The sequence below is a fragment of the Poeciliopsis prolifica genome, unplaced genomic scaffold, assembly GCF_027474105.1.
Source record: "Poeciliopsis prolifica strain line A6 unplaced genomic scaffold, Auburn_PproV2 SCAFFOLD002, whole genome shotgun sequence".
Classification (NCBI taxonomy): Eukaryota; Metazoa; Chordata; class Actinopteri; order Cyprinodontiformes; family Poeciliidae; genus Poeciliopsis; species Poeciliopsis prolifica.
The window spans coordinates 19,090,830-19,107,124 of record NW_026562377.1 but is presented as its reverse complement, the minus strand read 5'-3'; the positions used below and the strand labels follow the sequence as shown (position 1 = coordinate 19,107,124).

The following is a 16,295-nucleotide window of genomic DNA, read 5'->3' as shown; positions in this document are numbered from 1 at the left end:
GTGCGCGCTCGATGTATGGAGGTTTTTAAATGCTAACACAGAGGCCCACTTTGCACATGGCCAATTTGCCTTTTTTTTTGCATATGCAGTGAGGCAGTAAATTTTTTTTCCATATTTGCCTTTTGTCCTCACCCTGCTTTCCTGTAGCTTCAAACTAAAGCTGCTGAAGGTATTATTGCTTTGTTCATGTTGTTTTTGGAAGTTGAAATGACCACACACTCTGATTGAGAGGGTTCCTGTCGCAAATCAGAAAACACTGGGGTTTGCTAATAGTTTTGGTGCTAACATTTTTTAGCAATACACACCTACGATACATTTCTCATAATATTGAAACTCAAAAGGAATCTAGATTCTCTGGAGCACTACAAGGAATACAAGCCATGAGAATTGTTTAGTAATGTCATTATCTTCTATCTGCATCTACCCGTGCAGGATACTGAATTGAGAGCTGCTGTACAAGCTCCTACTTTATCATCTGGAATACTTAGGTGGTAATTCACAAATTTGAATTGTTTCGCTAACTGAGAACTCTTAAAATCCGACTTCAGAGAACAAAAAAACACTACTTAAAAAGACTAAAATGTATGTTGGAGAAGAGAAACTGGAGCTGAATCTTTAGCCCAGCTCTGCTTTTGCAGTTTTATGCATTGTTGGAAATGTCAACGTTTCGCTACTTGCTGGCAAACATAAGTCTTAAACATTTTTCAACTTGAATTTGTAGATTCAGAGATAAAGTATTAGTTAAGAAATATCTATAGCAAAATAGCTGTGCTGTACTACTCATTAGAATATGTGGGAATCATGTCTTATTCTTTGCATAGTATTTAAAAAATGCATTTTTATTTTATTTTTTTAATAGTTATTTACTAATGTCTTCAGTTGAAAAATTTTCAATTGCAAACATGACTATGTAAGGAAAGAAAATGAGCATTATATGTTAAGACCAAGTCAAGCATGCTTAATTGCTATATTCTAAAATATCAAGCAGCTGTACTAGAAGAACAATAATGTTGACAGATTTACAGTTTTCTCTGAGGTCTAATCTGTTTGGTTCCAATTCTAGTCATTTTTTCCCCTTAATATCTTTAACATATAAAATAGGAAAAAGTTTGGGTTTTAAATTTTTTTTCACTAACACTGGTGATTTAAAGCTGGCAGAAACTAAGAAACCGCAAGGATTTCAGTACTCATCAAAGCAGAGCCCCCCTAAGCCTTATCTCGTTTTACTTTTGATTAATCTCAAAGTGCATCAATGTGCAATCTATTTTTCGATGCATCTCTGAACAGTACATGCAAAAAAAAAGAACTATTCCATGTAAACCTCTCAAACTAATGTGTTTTAACTGCTGTGTGGATGGATTTGATTAGACTAGTTTGTGACATTGTGAGTAGAAACCTCTTTATTTACCGTTTCAGAGCTGTGCAAGATGTGGGATGGATGGAATAAAAAAAATGAATAATGTGATGATTTTTAAAAGATATATTTAAACATGTTGAGGTCTTTGGTTTGCAGTCTTAATTTATGTGTTCCTTTCATCTTTCTTTGCACTCTCTGAACAATTGAGGAACAATAACCCCATTAGCAAAGCTTTTGAACCTCTTTTCAATGCATAATGAGGCTTTGAGATAATTTTGTACTTTCAAAGTGATGACTGATCCAGTGGGATGCAAACCGCAAACAAACTCTGTATGAAATCCTTTACTTCTGCACTTGCCTGATAAATTTCATCAATAAGCAAACTACGTTCTACTTCCTTTTATTGTTTAGCTATATGTGTGCATTTCCTCTACTTTGTACCCCGCATTCTCCTCTGGGACGTTAGGTTCTAAGGCCTTAATCAGAAGGGATTGTTGTGGTGGACAGAACACTTTGTGTATACACACAAACGAGCACATTTGAGATTGATTTTACAATGTGAAAATTAATCTATGTTCAACTTCACATTATTGTGGATGTGAAGTGTTTATGCCAGAAATTGGACCCTGGGAGGCTAATTTAAAGTCTGATTACGTCAGTTTCAGTGCTGCAAGTCAAGTGCTGCCTCTAATACCAACAGTATTATTTTATTGGGTTTGTTGAAGCTTGCAGATGTTTTTTATATGAACAAAGGTTATATCAAAAAGTTTTTTGCAGAAAAATAAGGAATTCTACAACAGTATCTAAACGGTAGTATTAAATAAAACTGTCTAATTTATTTTTAACAAATCATTTTTAAGTATGTCATGAGATCTTCTTCCTGAAAGTTGAAATTACATTTAAACTGCCTGCTCTAACTATTCACAGCCGTGGTAAAGATGTTTAAAACCCTTTACATTTAATTTATTGCAATGGCAAAAAGTTGCCCTGAAGATGTTCGAAAAATCCAAAACAAAATGTTAACATAAATGTTATTTTCAAAATCACTTGGTGGTGCATTTATTGATATGTAGAGACACCTTTAGGCATCTGATGTATTTTCTTACCTTGGATAATTGAGAAACAATTGATTAAATTTTGAGTTGTATGCCAACATTTTTGGCATGCAACAAATTTTTAGTAAATGCCAAAATTACACACAAAAAAATACATACAAAAATCTGGCAAATTTTCTTTGTAATTATGTTACAAAAAAAATATAATTCGTCCTAGCAAATTTGTTAATTAATGTTCCATTTAGTATGTCTCTAAAATGGTGTCGATTAGAAGTCAGGCCTTTAGTTACAGCAAATGGTTAAAAATAATGGAACGCGTTTGCGTCGCCACGCCCATTTGTTTTACGTCATGTGTACGTGCCGATGAGGGCGTGTGCGTAGAGGACGACCAAGCACATCAGTTCATTGTCGGCATAGAAGATTCGGCTTCAGGACCAAGGAGGCGCGCGGGAAAAAAAGTAGATTTTTTCCCGCAAACAACCTCGCATCGTGTTTATTCGTGGTGAAAATCGTTAATAGTCATCAGCTATGAAGTTGCTGTGGGCTCTCGCTGCCCTGCTTTTATGCTGTTGGCGAGCCGACGCGTCCACAGGTAAGAATCGTGTCAGCCATGTTGGTTCAGTGTAGACTTTGCCCCGACTACGAACATTTTGTTTTGCTCGCCGTCCTCAAACGGTTTTCGTAGCGAAACGTACTTTGGCTGCAACAAAACAAAACTGACACACAACACAAAAGAACTACCAGAACGTTTGAACTCTTCTTTGGTTTGGGAGGTTTGAACGGGTGTGTCTTGTTGATGTACCGTTGAAACGTTTAGCTAATTTGCCGTAGAGAAGGCTAAAGAGCGTTTTATGTAAACCGTCTTAATGACGCAGCGTGGTGCTAGGAAATCTGCGTTTTGTCCCTTTAAAGACACGCCTTGCACTAACAAACGTATGAATAATCTAGGAAGGAGATGTTTTTTTTTTTAAAGGGGGAAATTATCAGCGTCCTCCGAGTAACGTGCGCCCTCTGCGCTGTGGTAAAATTAACCTCAGATTGCGTAACTTTTCATATGATTACTTGCGTTACTAACCAGATTATCTGCCCTTTTTAATTTAATGGATTGCATTGGGCACCATCTTGTGTGTTTAAAAGATTATGGTCCTTAGCGAGTCTATTGCTTGACGATGCGACTCAATTCTGAAGCTGACTTGCTTTTAAAATCAATACAGGAAAAAAATATCTAAAATGACGCAAACGTATACTAAACATTATTAGTTACTGGTATAATTAGATTCGCAATTTATTAATCTAAACGTCACTCTGATTTCCACGATGACGTTGAATCCAAAAGGACATTTTAATTACCCCAAATAGATCCCAGAAACTTGTTAAAAAAATTTCCAGCAGTAGCATTTTATTGCATTCAAAATAGTTTGAACTTTTTCTTCAAGGTAATCCCTGAAAAAGGTTTGATTATGCCAAGATAATTATTTTGACACCGTAATAGTTGACTTTATCTTGGTGCAGCACTGATTGATTTACAGTAACTTAAACAAAATAATCCTTTTTTGTGTAATACTGTTTAGGAATTCTTAAAACATTTTAAATTTTTTGGTGTGTCTATGTCAGCACATTCTACTGGCGAGGAATGTGTCCAACCTACTTAGACCCTTTTTAAAAAAAAAACAAAAACCCTAATTTGTTTTATAAGGTTTTGACTTTGCACCAGTCTTTCAGCGTAAATGTAACACCAGGGCTACAGATTTGAGTTTTGAAGTGTTTTCCATGGATTTAAAAAAGGTGAAAAAAAATTTGGCTGATTTAAAAAAAAACAACAACAAAAAAGAAAAAACAATTATGTATGTATGTTTTAATCCATTGTTTTATTTATGATTTTTTTTTTGCCCCTCTTAAAAAAAATCTTTTCAAATGACTGTTTATTTCAGTCTGTAGCGTAACTTTTTTTTTGAGGTACATTGTCGTTGCTGCCCTCATTCAAATGTCAAATACTAATTTTGGAAATTTGAACTTTTAAAAGAACTTCATGCACTAAATTCTTAATCTAATGTTACAGAACATATGTTTAAAATAGAAAATTGCATGCAACCAAACTTTACTGTAGGCTTCTGTTTAATTTGAGCAGCCATGCTGCACAAGCTGTGAAGGTGACCTTTGGTAATGGTGGAAAGTTGCAAGATATGTACAGCGCCTGAAGCTTTTGTTGACAACCAGAGGGCCCTCTTCTGACCTGCTGACATTTTGCATTTTGTCAAAGGTTATGAAGACAGCTTCAGTCAAATGTTTATACACAGAGCTTTAATATTAATAGACAGTGTGGTTTGGCAATAGCACGTTCTGTTTGGGAATATGCTTTTTGGTTCGCTTGCATGTTGAGCAGCCATACAGCTCCGCTCTGTAAGGGTACATGGAGGTCAGCTATACTTGTGGAAAGGACAGGAATCCTAAATCACTCCAGCAGGCCTTTATTACTTTAGTGCTCTAGTTGTCATACTTGCTTGCCTATCTAGCATAATCCTTGTGATAATTAAACCTGATTTACTGGTCATCACACAATCGCCACAAATACTTTTTTGCTTCTCCTGTTTGGATGAGCAATTTGAATGTGCAGTAAATAAAATAAAATGGATGTAAAGATCAATGCACAATTCTTCAAAGCTTTTGCTAATGCAGTAATTCTAGTTTGATATTTGCCATTTCTTTGTCCTGTAATGATGTGTGCAAAGCCTCCATTAAATCAATGGCATGATGGCCTAAAAATATCTAGTGTTAACCTAGATTGACAGTTACTGTTGTTGAGCAAACCTGCCACGGTCATCAACAAATGCTATTGGCTCTAAATGTCTTTCGTGCATTTTCATTTTTTCTTTTCTTTTTATATCTTTATTTCATCTGCATTTTCCACCCTCATCTGCTTTTCTATTTGTTCTCTCACATTATACTTTGTGTTTTAGTGCAAATGCTTTTTTTTGGAGTCTTTGGATGACCAAGCTTATTTGGTATTACATTTGTCTCATGGTTCTGTTTTATAAGAAATATCCATGTGATCTAATATGGCTAAAGAGAAATGCCCTGAACTCAAGTTTCTTTTTTTTCATCTGGATCTTGATCATTAAAATAATTAAAGATTTATCAGTAATAGATTAAGTTTAAATCCTGCTACTTGACAAGTGTAAGATAATTTAATGAAGTTAGTGGTTTTTGAAAAATGTCTTAAAGTCTTAAATTATATTCTTTTTACAGTTAAAGCTGTGCTGTGACTGACAAGACATTATAAAGAGATGGGTTTTACTACCAATATATTGACCTACAAGCTGACTTCAAACCAAAATGCCTTGTTCCTTAAAAACAAAATAACCTGGATGTGAGCAAGTATTTTTGTACAAAAGAGCCTAGAAGGCAGTCGGCTTTGTATCTGGGTAAGGCAAAGTTATCTACATAGCATTCATATTCAAGTGCATTATTTGACATAAGCATTAAAATGCATTGAAGTACAAGTTACAAACCATTAGAGCTCATCTGTAATGTTTTTTATACCATAAGGTTTTTAGTCAAAATGTTGCTGCCAATTGAGCTTTGGTCATCTCCGGCTGCCTTTTATTTTTTAATTGATCAGTGTTCTAAGTGTGATCAAAAATATTCCTAAGAATTGGCTGTAAATGTTACCGATTTATTTTTATTTTTTTTATATGTACATGTTTTGGGCTTGCTGTCATATTTTCATTTCCTTGGTTTTTATTAACTTTTTGTCTCCTTTCTGTATGCTTTTTGTTCCCTCCATCTTTATCAATCATTCATTCATCGTCTTTGCTTCTAATACACTTATTACATTTCTTGTAATTTGCTGGGCTGGCTGTTAATTGCACTCAGCGGGTTTTATAAAATCCCCCCTCTCTCAGATCAAACTAATCAACGACAGTGCAGAGCTGCACTGTGAGGTAGTAGGGAACCCCATTCCTGAGGTGCAGTGGTGGTTTGTAGAAGGCGAGGAGTCCAATGAGACGCTCACCCAGCTATTTGATGGGGCACAAAATGAGCGCGTCAGAATAAATGCCACATACATAGCTCACGCCGCCAGCACCATTCACCTCCTCAGCCTCACTCTTGATGACACGGGCACATACGAGTGCCGCGCTTCCAACGACCCCGACCGCAATGATCTGAAGAAGACGCCCAAAATCAAGTGGATCCGCTCGCAGGCAAACATTATTGTGATTGAAAGTGAGTGGAAGAGGACGGAAAGAAATGAGGAGACGCTCATCGAAGTAGCTATTAGCTCCTCATTAGTAAAATCCTGGGCATCTACTTCCTGCCCTGTTTTCCTGGTTCAGTATCCTCTCAATCCTGCTCCATCTAGTACATGCTCTCCCTTTCTCTCCTAAGAAACTCCAAGGTTGCCCTGTAGTTGACTGAACCTGGTTTCAGAGCATAGCCCAACTGCTCCTTTAATCCCGTATCACCTGATTGCAAAGTATGTATTTAATCTGATACCCCCTTTGCCCCTCCTCTTTCAAGACTTGGTTAAGTGCAATTATAATCAGGGCTTTCTTGCTCATAATACTGGTCATAAGGCTTGAAATTTGCAAATGGCCTCAATAGGACAATGACTGTGGTTAACTAGGATAACCAGGTTTAGAAAATGAATGGGGAAAAAAAATGTTTACTGTATTCCAAAAGGGTGTCAGATTACTTCATAAGTGCTGCTTTTCTGTAGATTTGGCATTATCCTTAAATGATACTAACATTGTAAAAGCCTCTTAATGCTTGTAGACATTCTTGTTGCTTATAGCCCACTGTACTCTAAGCACAGAAGATGGCAACGAGTTATTAAACAGGCTCTCAGCCATTGGGCAGTGGTCTGCCTTGAGGCCCAGTATTATGTCTTGCAATTGAAGCAAATTGAAACCAACTGGTACAAGTATTATATAAATAACCACAGATTTGGCAGTGAATCTTATTCTTCCAAATGTTGCTTCTTCTGCATGTATTTACCAAAACCTTTCTCCCCTTGTGACCTTTTTGTAGTTTCACTAAATGACATCAAATATTTCTTGGTGGTTGATGCTTAAACCTCCTAATGGTGTTTTTCATATTTGTGTGGAAAAAAGCTGAAAGGATTTGTCTTATTCCCTCTCTTTACCTTGCAGACCCACAAATCAATGTTGAACCTCCTGAGGTCAGCAACCAAACATCTGCCGTTCTCACTTGCAACTTAACGGACTCCACCCTTCCCAGTAAGGGTTCCTACTGGACACACAATGATAAAATCATTGACAACTCAAAGTCCTCTTCTTCTAACTTTGCTTCATACACGTAAGAAACTCTTCTTATTAAGATTACAGAAGTAGATGTGTCCAACTGTTGTTTTTGATTGACAGTGAAACATTTTACAATGCATTTTACTGTCAGTTACTTTTGCTTGTTTGTGTTTTTCCACCTCCCACCCTCTGTAAGGCTTCCTGTATTAGCGGCAGTGTTATGGGTTTCCGTCAGCCATTCACGACTCTTGATTAGTGGGGAGGTGGACCGTGCAGACATGCAGCTTTGCTGGCGCTCTTGGCAACAGGGATGAGAGTCGCTAGCAATGACCTTAATTTTCCATTTTAGAGGGAAGGCAGGACAGTAGCGCCAAACAAAGCGGGACTTTGATTAAATGGAAATTTGAAATATTTAAGCAGACAAGCGGCTTTAGATTCTCACCCAGCGTTTGAGCATAAACTGCATTCTGTTGTGTTTTTTCTTTTCTAGTTGGCTGAGTGGAAATGCTAATCATGAAAGTAGCCACAGCTTTAGTCAGTTTTTGCTTTGATTCTCAGTGCTGGAAAAGAAAACCCATTTTCATGTTTAACAATCAGTGGTGCACTGTTTGTTCTCTTAGTTTGGACAAGATCACCCATCAGCAGTCTGGACGGTATGAATGTGTGTTTGACACAGAGCCAATAGTGAAGCGGGTCATTGAGGTGAAAAGTAAGTGTAAATAAATGCATCAGAATTGCTTCAAATATTGCTAAGTTGATCTACATAATCAGGGGTAAATGACCATATTTAATATACTTTTTTTTTTTTTTAAACAGCAGCTCCTTATGTTGTAGCCTATAAGCACTCGGAGCACGGTAATGAGAATGACAAAAGTGTGCTCACTTGTCTTGCTCATGGCTACCCTCTTCCCATTGATTGGATGTGGTATAAAGAGGAGGGCGACAAACGGAAGGTGGGAATACAGTATTTTTAAAGACTTGATGTAGAATGAATATTATTCCTTTAGATTAAAAAGGTCTTGACAAATATTTATTCCTCTAAATATGGTCAACAGCCTATTGTTAATGGCACTGAGAGATATGAGATCAAGAGCACCCCTAACAAGACCATACTGATCATTGAAGACCTGAACCTAGAGACCGACGGTGGATATTACATCTGCTCTGGAACCAATGATCTCGGCCAAAAAGAGGACAAGATCTTTCTCCGTGTCCGGAGTCGCCTGGCTGCTCTCTGGCCCTTCCTTGGCATTGTGGCCGAGGTCATCATCCTTGTGACGGTCATCTTCATTTATGAAAAGAGGAGAAAGCCCGATGAGGTCACTGATGGTATGTTCTCGACTTTTTCTACAAGCTCCCACAAATGAAAATAAAATGTCTGAAATCCAATCTGCAAATAGAAGTATGAGGCTCCCAGTCTGCTATGGTTTTACTGCAGTGTTAAAATATTTCTTTTTTCCATGAATGTTTTGTTCTGAAACAAGTTCAAATAGAACTGCTTTCAATGTTTTATTTTTTATAAGAATTTAGAAGGGAGGTGATTTGTAATTGTTCCCAATTAAATATCCCTTTAAATTATGCCTAGTAATTTCTTTTTTTGTTGTTGTTTAATAATGGCACTGAAAGTATATCCCATCCATTAGCTTCATCCAGAAATGTTCTGTTTTTTGTTTTTGTTGGTTTTTTTTTTTTTGACAAAAATATTCGTTTGTTACTTAAAGGTATAGTTACAACCCTGTGGTTAAATCATCTTGCCTTTCCATATTAATTGGGCACTATGAATATCTGGGCTTAACTTTATGTAAACCCCAGATACCCTGAAGGGAAAACATAAAGAAATCCCAACAAATAACCAAAAACATCAGTGCAGTCAGATTTTGAATAGACAAGGAATTGTCTTTTGGCATTCCACCTTTTTGCTTGAGCAGTCTTGTAAAATTCCAAAGTAAATATGTTAAGATTTATTTGTAATTTTAACTTTTTGTTTGGAAAAAGTCTGTTGCTGATTTAATGTCTACGGTGGTGTGTACTGAACCCTGAAGGCAGCTGAACATGGGAGATTTATATGACAATTTCAGATGTTTTGTGTCGCTAAAACTGTAGTAGGATTTCTCAGTTTTAAATATTATCAAACCTATAAGTTACTGTCACTAGTGATTCTATGGGTTTTCCCCATCCCTACAGAACTGGGGTTTAGATGGTGTTAAGTTTAACAATCAAAAACTTTCAGGCAGAGGGAAGAAGAACATGCTTTTTAATCTGTGTTAATGTTGTCCTTTGTTTTGTCATTAATTAGGATTTTCATGTAGCTCAGGAATTGGCTACTACTGCTGTGTAAACAATCTGTTATAGAACCTTTTTTATTTTATTTTTTATTTTTTTTATATTTTTGACTTCTCTGTTCGCTGCTGATTTTGCATTTTGGTAAGTGAACAAAAACTGCATGTCAGACTGAAGTGGTTGAGCTGAGATGGCCGAGTGGGGGACAAAAAAAAAAAAAAAGAAGCTCTGGGAGTCTGAATGAACTGCTTTCGTAGTAACCACTTCTAAGAGGAATGTGCTCAAAGATTTGGTCACTCTTTCACTGGCGCAGAATGTTGGACAGAGCAAGCTTCAAATAATCACTCTTTTTGGTTTTGCCTAAACTATTGGGTGGGTTTTTGTTTGGTTTTTGAGCCAATGAAAGAGTCGGATGAGACACTTGTAGTGTATTGGTTGGACATGATGCCGTGTTGGTTTAAAAGTGAAGGAACCAGCGACTTGTTTGCATGTGTTCTGCATCTTGTACTTAATGCATGTCAACTGCGAGGCAACTCTTGTAAGAACCGGTCTATGCCATTCGTCTCATTCACCGCTCGGCCACAGAGGAACCTTACTCTTTCTCTTTTTTCTTTCTTAAATCTTGTCAATACATGGTCCTGCTCAGGTGTGAAACTTCACTATACATTGCCAGGATGTGTGTTGAGCTGTTTCAGCTGAAGAATACAACTGTTGCAGTGTGTTATCTCTTGCTTGTATTGCATGAGCGTCTGTGATGCATTGGGACGGTGCATTAAAAGACGAGTGCCAACTGACGTGTTTAAATGTTCCTGGAGATTGGCCGAAGCAGCAGAATTGTCAAACTTACATTTGATAAATGTTTTTTTGTTTTCTCCAACACAAATGATTCCAGTCAAACCGGTTAATAGATCACCATTGTATGATTATAGCTGCATCATTCATTGTCAGAAATGCTCCAGATGGACATGTCTATTCATGCGTAATTGAATCGGTCATGCCATTGCAGTCATGTTGGAGGTTTTCATTAATACCATTTGCTACAGTCATTGGTTAAAATTGTGTAGACATGTCTCACACTACCCAGCTGGAAGCTGCCATTAACTTTTTTCTTCTTCTTTTTCTTCCCTTCTCGCTCCTCAATGATTAACATGTTGCTTGCTCAGACGATGACTCAGGAGCTGCTCCTCTGTAAGTGCAGTCACAGCTTGCTGGATTTTTTGTTTCTTCAGCCCTTTTTTTCCAGAAGAGAGCTCATGCTTGTCTGTCTTCCAGGAAGAGCAATTCTACTGCAAACCACAAGGAGAAGAATGTGAGGCAAAGAAACGCAAACTAAGAAAATGAAGGAGGTATGTGGAATTATGTTTTACGCCAGTTAATCTGCAGAAATTTTATGTTTTCTGTTGCTGTGTCATCAAATTCGCATTAACTTGGTGGAAAGTTGCAATCCTGACATTAAAAGTGGTACAAAAGTTTACAAGATTTGCAAAAGCATTGAGTGGAAATTTCAATAAAATGTTTTTATTTTTTTTGTCCCCTCTTATTTCTAGATGGATGTCAAGTTGGCACTCCAGAATTCAACTGTTGTGTGGCACATTAAATTGTGCAATACAATTTTTAAAGTACCTTTTTTGTGCTTGAGTGTTGATGTTTTAGGAGAAATTTTTTTTTCTTTTTTCTCATTTTTTATTCTTAATTTCTAACATTGTGCGGCCAGGATGTAGTGTGAAGCAATCCTTTCTGCTTGAGGCCATGTGACAAATATTGCATGAGGTTTAAAGCTGTTCTAGCCAAGCGTGTGGTGTATAAATTACATGAGAATGCATAGTTTTGTGATCTTCAGTTTTGTTTTAGTTTTTTATGCTCAAGTTTCCCGCACAGGCCTATCATAAAAGCCACATTTCAATCTCTGATTTGGGACACTCACTTGTGAAGAAGCACAAAGTTTCTCTTGTACTTTTGATCCTGATACTTGCCATCCTTGTTTTAAAACATTTTAAGTTTACTGGAATGCATGCATGATTTGTTGCAACCCCTCAGACGTTGCTTTGCAGTTTATTACTTTGCCTTAAACTGCTTTTCATGTGGGTTCTTTTTTTTTTCTTAATCATTTTAAAACTTGAAAACATTGGGTTAGATCTGAGGCTTCAAATTTATTTCACAATTTGCTAACATTCAATATGTGACCTTTTTTTTTCTTTTAAATAACAGCTTTTAGTAATGTTTTTTTTTTACTTTCCATTTGTTTTTTTCCCTCCGATTAAAATTGGGGCACATGTCGTTGCTCAGTTAACCACCCCAGTCTAATAGGATTATTTTGGACCAAGTGCAAAATATTTTAAGTGTTGCACCAGTGCAATGCAACTTTAGTAATGTGCACGCATTTTAAAAAGAAAAAAATACTACTGAATTTCTCTTCCTCTTTGCTTCTTGTGATCTGAAACAGTTATCTGATTGTTGAATGGTTTTCTGTCCTCTTCACTGTGTAGATAATTCAGAAGCCATATATTCCATTTAACCTGAACAACGTGGTGATTGAATGTTACACTATAGAGTTTCGAGATTTAAAGACTTAGCCAGAATTGTGTAAAGTGCTGTACCTTCCATCAACATGGAATACCATCCTTTGTACAACTTGCACAAACTGAAATAAAGATATTGAAATTTAAAACTGCCCTTTTCTCTGAAAGTTTTCATTTAGCTCCCATTATAAGCCGCCTCCTTTAGATCTGTCATTGCTAATTTAGTTCAAAAGGTGTATTTTTGACATCTCACAATTTATTAACGGTGAACTTTTAAAGTGCTGCTTTTATGTTAATGCTGGACGATAAGATGTCAATTTCTGTACTGTGACTGGAGTGTCCCTCGAGTCTTGCCACAAGCATGAGCATTTTACACATTCCAGACTGTACTGAACGGTCAGCTGCTGTCAAGACCAGCTCCGTCCACAACTCTGGATGGACTAGATAAGATTCATGGGAAGCCTGGAGTCGGTCTGCCTTCTGAACGGGGCTAAAGCAAAGGTAGGCTGAAGGAAGGCTCTGTTTTGGCAGACGAAAGTCAAGCTTGATTGAGCTGGTGGTGTGGAGACGAAATTATGACATGAATCAAAATGCAAAGTTGACCAATTCTGATGAAATTGAATACTTGTTCAATCCACTTGTAAAGTAAGCCATGAACAAAAGGCCAAAGCTGTGACGTGCGGCTAAAATGATTAACTCTTTGAGGGAGGAGTATATGCATTTTTCCAGGTCCTTAGAGCCATTTTATAGCAATCAAATAATTGTTGCCTTCCGTCTAACTAATGCTGCATGTATAAAAAATTAAAGACAAGGGGCTCTACAAAACTTGGATGCATTTTCTTTGTATTGCAAAAATATATGTATATTGGGATTTTTGGAGGTTTCACCTGATCAGATCTGCCTATTTTGAGTTACAAGTTGGAAGTGGAGCCTCCCACGCAATTCAAGAACACGACCAACAATTTCTGAATATTAAGTCAACAATAAAATGCTTGGTATTTTCACATGCCATTGCACAGCTAGGGCTGGACATAACTTATATGCCAATACTGTTGATGCCAAGGTGAATATATGATCAATACTTGCATGAGGAGATCAGTACTTGAGTTTGCAGTTTCTCTACATAATGTCTACTTGAATTTCATGCCAGCAAGCATGCAGGAAAACACTAAATATCAGAAGCTTACATTTTGAGTTTGAGAGCAGGATTTTATACATTTGGTGAAGTTTGCACTGAACTTCTTTCTTTCAAATACAGTTTCCCCACAAGCACAGCTTCACAAACATTGTGCAAATGGCGCATCTCTTGGCTCTCACTGAGAAATCTGACCGTATCAGTTTAGCATATCAACTAAACTGTCCATTCAGACACCTGGAAAGATCACTCAACGTATACACTTTTGTAAAGATGCATATACCTCACACCTGACATATGGACATGGCTGAATATAATGGCCTGTTTGTGTTAACTATTAAAGGGGAAATTGTATTCTTATACAATTACAGACTCAGTTATCCTAATAAATTAGCCAGATATTAGCAAATGCCTGATGGAACCGCAAGTCTCATGGACTCATCATACAAACTACTCAGAAAGTTTGTAAACGTCATAATGAGAAGCATTGTTGTGATGGTGTGCAGAAGGCGGAGTGTCGCCAGGAACAGGAGCTTCTTAAAGACACGGGCCAGTTTCAAAGAGTCAAAATACAAATTCTATTTTAAGTCATATTTGATATGCACTTCATTTGTACAACTGAAGGTAGCAAAGTGCCTGAGAAAATTTATCTGAAAATGCATAATATTCTCAGGTATGTTATGTACCTGACAATACAGGTACAAGCAGACATTTTTTTTTAAATGTCTGCTTGTTTTAGATACTAAAAAACATTCATAGAAGACGGTTTGGTGCTCTTTTAGTAGCGGAAGACATCCAAGTGGAAGTACAAGAACATGCAAAAAGTGAACTTTGCAAACAGGTCTCCATTAAGAAGTTCTTAGTCTTTTCTACAGTGGTCCTCCTGTATGTCATCACAACGAGGCTCTGTTATTCTGCTTACAGTTTTTCGGAGCATTGAACTGAGAAGTACTTTGCATGATGAGCTCAGCAGTTTCACAGTTGACTATTTATTATGAGCTTGAACTATAATAACCACAATAGCTTAATACAAGTCCCGTCTGTTTTGCCAACAGACCTCTGAAGTCCCTCATGCATCACACAGCAGTTGTCTCTCTCATGTCCACCTTGATTTAGCCCTAATTCATCAAAGGTAGGTTGCTGAATGAATGGCAGCCAAGAAAGTATGGCAGGAATCTTCTTTGATCTCATGCACTTTGCCTTGCATCAGCGAGCTCTTTGTTTTGCTGCTGTCTGTGGTGTGACATCTTTGAGGTAAATTTCAAATCTGATGAAACACATGAAGATCTGTTGTTTGAGAAGAAGACATAAGAAACCAATGCTGCCGTGTGTTGTTTTTAAAATGGAGTTTTGCAGTAATAGTTGCCAGATGTCCTTCTCGCCATAGCTCCCAGTTTATGGTGGCGTTCACGTTCAGCAGCTAAATATTAAAATCAACCTTTGGATTTCTGCGTTCTCGTCTTGGCATGCTGCTTAGCGCCAGCACCTCCTTTTTTAAGGCCTTTGCCCAGTTGATGCTGACTATCCAAAGGTCTCCATCTCGCTGTACATACAAAAACATTAACTGTTTACACATTGCTGGGGGTATCCCATACCTCAGCTGAATCCATTTTGATTAGACAGGCACTTTCCTGACTTCCTTCTGCACTTTGAGTCGCCTTTTACAGAAATCTAACATCTCTCCTTGAAGAGAAGTATCACAAAAAGTGTAGAAATGCAATCTAAATAAAATGCCAAGACATGATAAAGATTATCCAATTAAATAGACTTTGGTCTTCATTACTGTCACTAATCCCCATTTATGCAAATGCACTTCCTATCAAACTGCTTTTGCAATTTGATTTCTGTATATTTTTGTTGGTGAAATAATTTAAAACTATTTCCAACCCAGTGGAGATAGTTTTTCCTCATAACTTATATCTATTGAGGTTCAGCTGTTTTTATCTTCTCAACAAAGATATTCGTTTTTGTTCAACATTAATGTTTCTCCCAGTTTTTGTCACTTGCAGTCTTAACCTAACATTGAGGGGGGTAAATATTCAAACACGTCACAAATGTCAGTTTGGTAAGAAAAATAGATGTAATCTTTGTGGATAGCATAGCTGGAAAATCGGAGGTGCAATCTGTTTATGCATAATATTTCTAAAGTAATGTTTAAAATAGCTTCTAAAGATGTGCTCAAGCTTTTCGCTACCAATGAAGTTCACTGGGATTTCAATTGTGCAATTTCCAGGTTTGTCCACACGGTGGCGCCATTGGACCGCAGCAGCATCTCTGCCTGGCGAAAGGCTTTGATCGGCCTGGAAACGGCAACAGGCAGAGGCGGCTGTCGCTCTCCTGGTTGACTGTATAGTTTGGACAGCCTGGATGAGAATGACTCGTTATCTGTTGTTACTCGTTATCTGTTGTTACATGATCTATTGACCGAATGTTCATAGTTTCTTAAATTATCAACAAAATGAACAGAACTTTGTTTTTGGGCCCTTTTTTTTGTCACCTTTATCCTGCTGCTTTACCAAAACCAGCAGAGAAGACAACTTGGTATTTAATCACGTTAAGTTACTACTGCTTTTGTTTTACTTGTTTTTGGATTCCCTTCTTTCGGTGTGATGGCGCCTGGGTGTGTACAGTTTTTTTTTTCTTTTCTTTTTTTTTTTTTTGCATAAGCTACTTGCGTGTGTTTGTTTC

At 37.2% G+C, this 16,295-nt stretch overlaps 1 protein-coding gene across 1 annotated transcript; it reads left to right on the top strand.

The window, feature by feature from the left end:
• The first annotated feature begins 2,780 nt into the window (after positions 1 to 2,780).
• On the top strand, positions 2,781 to 12,624 carry bsg (basigin). Its single transcript, XM_055053319.1, has 9 exons — positions 2,781 to 3,004; positions 6,286 to 6,636; positions 7,563 to 7,728; positions 8,294 to 8,382; positions 8,490 to 8,626; positions 8,729 to 9,002; positions 11,117 to 11,141; positions 11,226 to 11,299; positions 11,501 to 12,624. Exons 1-8 carry the CDS (start codon positions 2,941 to 2,943, stop codon positions 11,284 to 11,286), a joined length of 1,167 nt encoding a protein of 388 aa, XP_054909294.1. The 5' UTR covers positions 2,781 to 2,940; the 3' UTR covers positions 11,287 to 11,299; positions 11,501 to 12,624.
• The last annotated feature ends 3,671 nt before the right edge of the window (positions 12,625 to 16,295 follow it).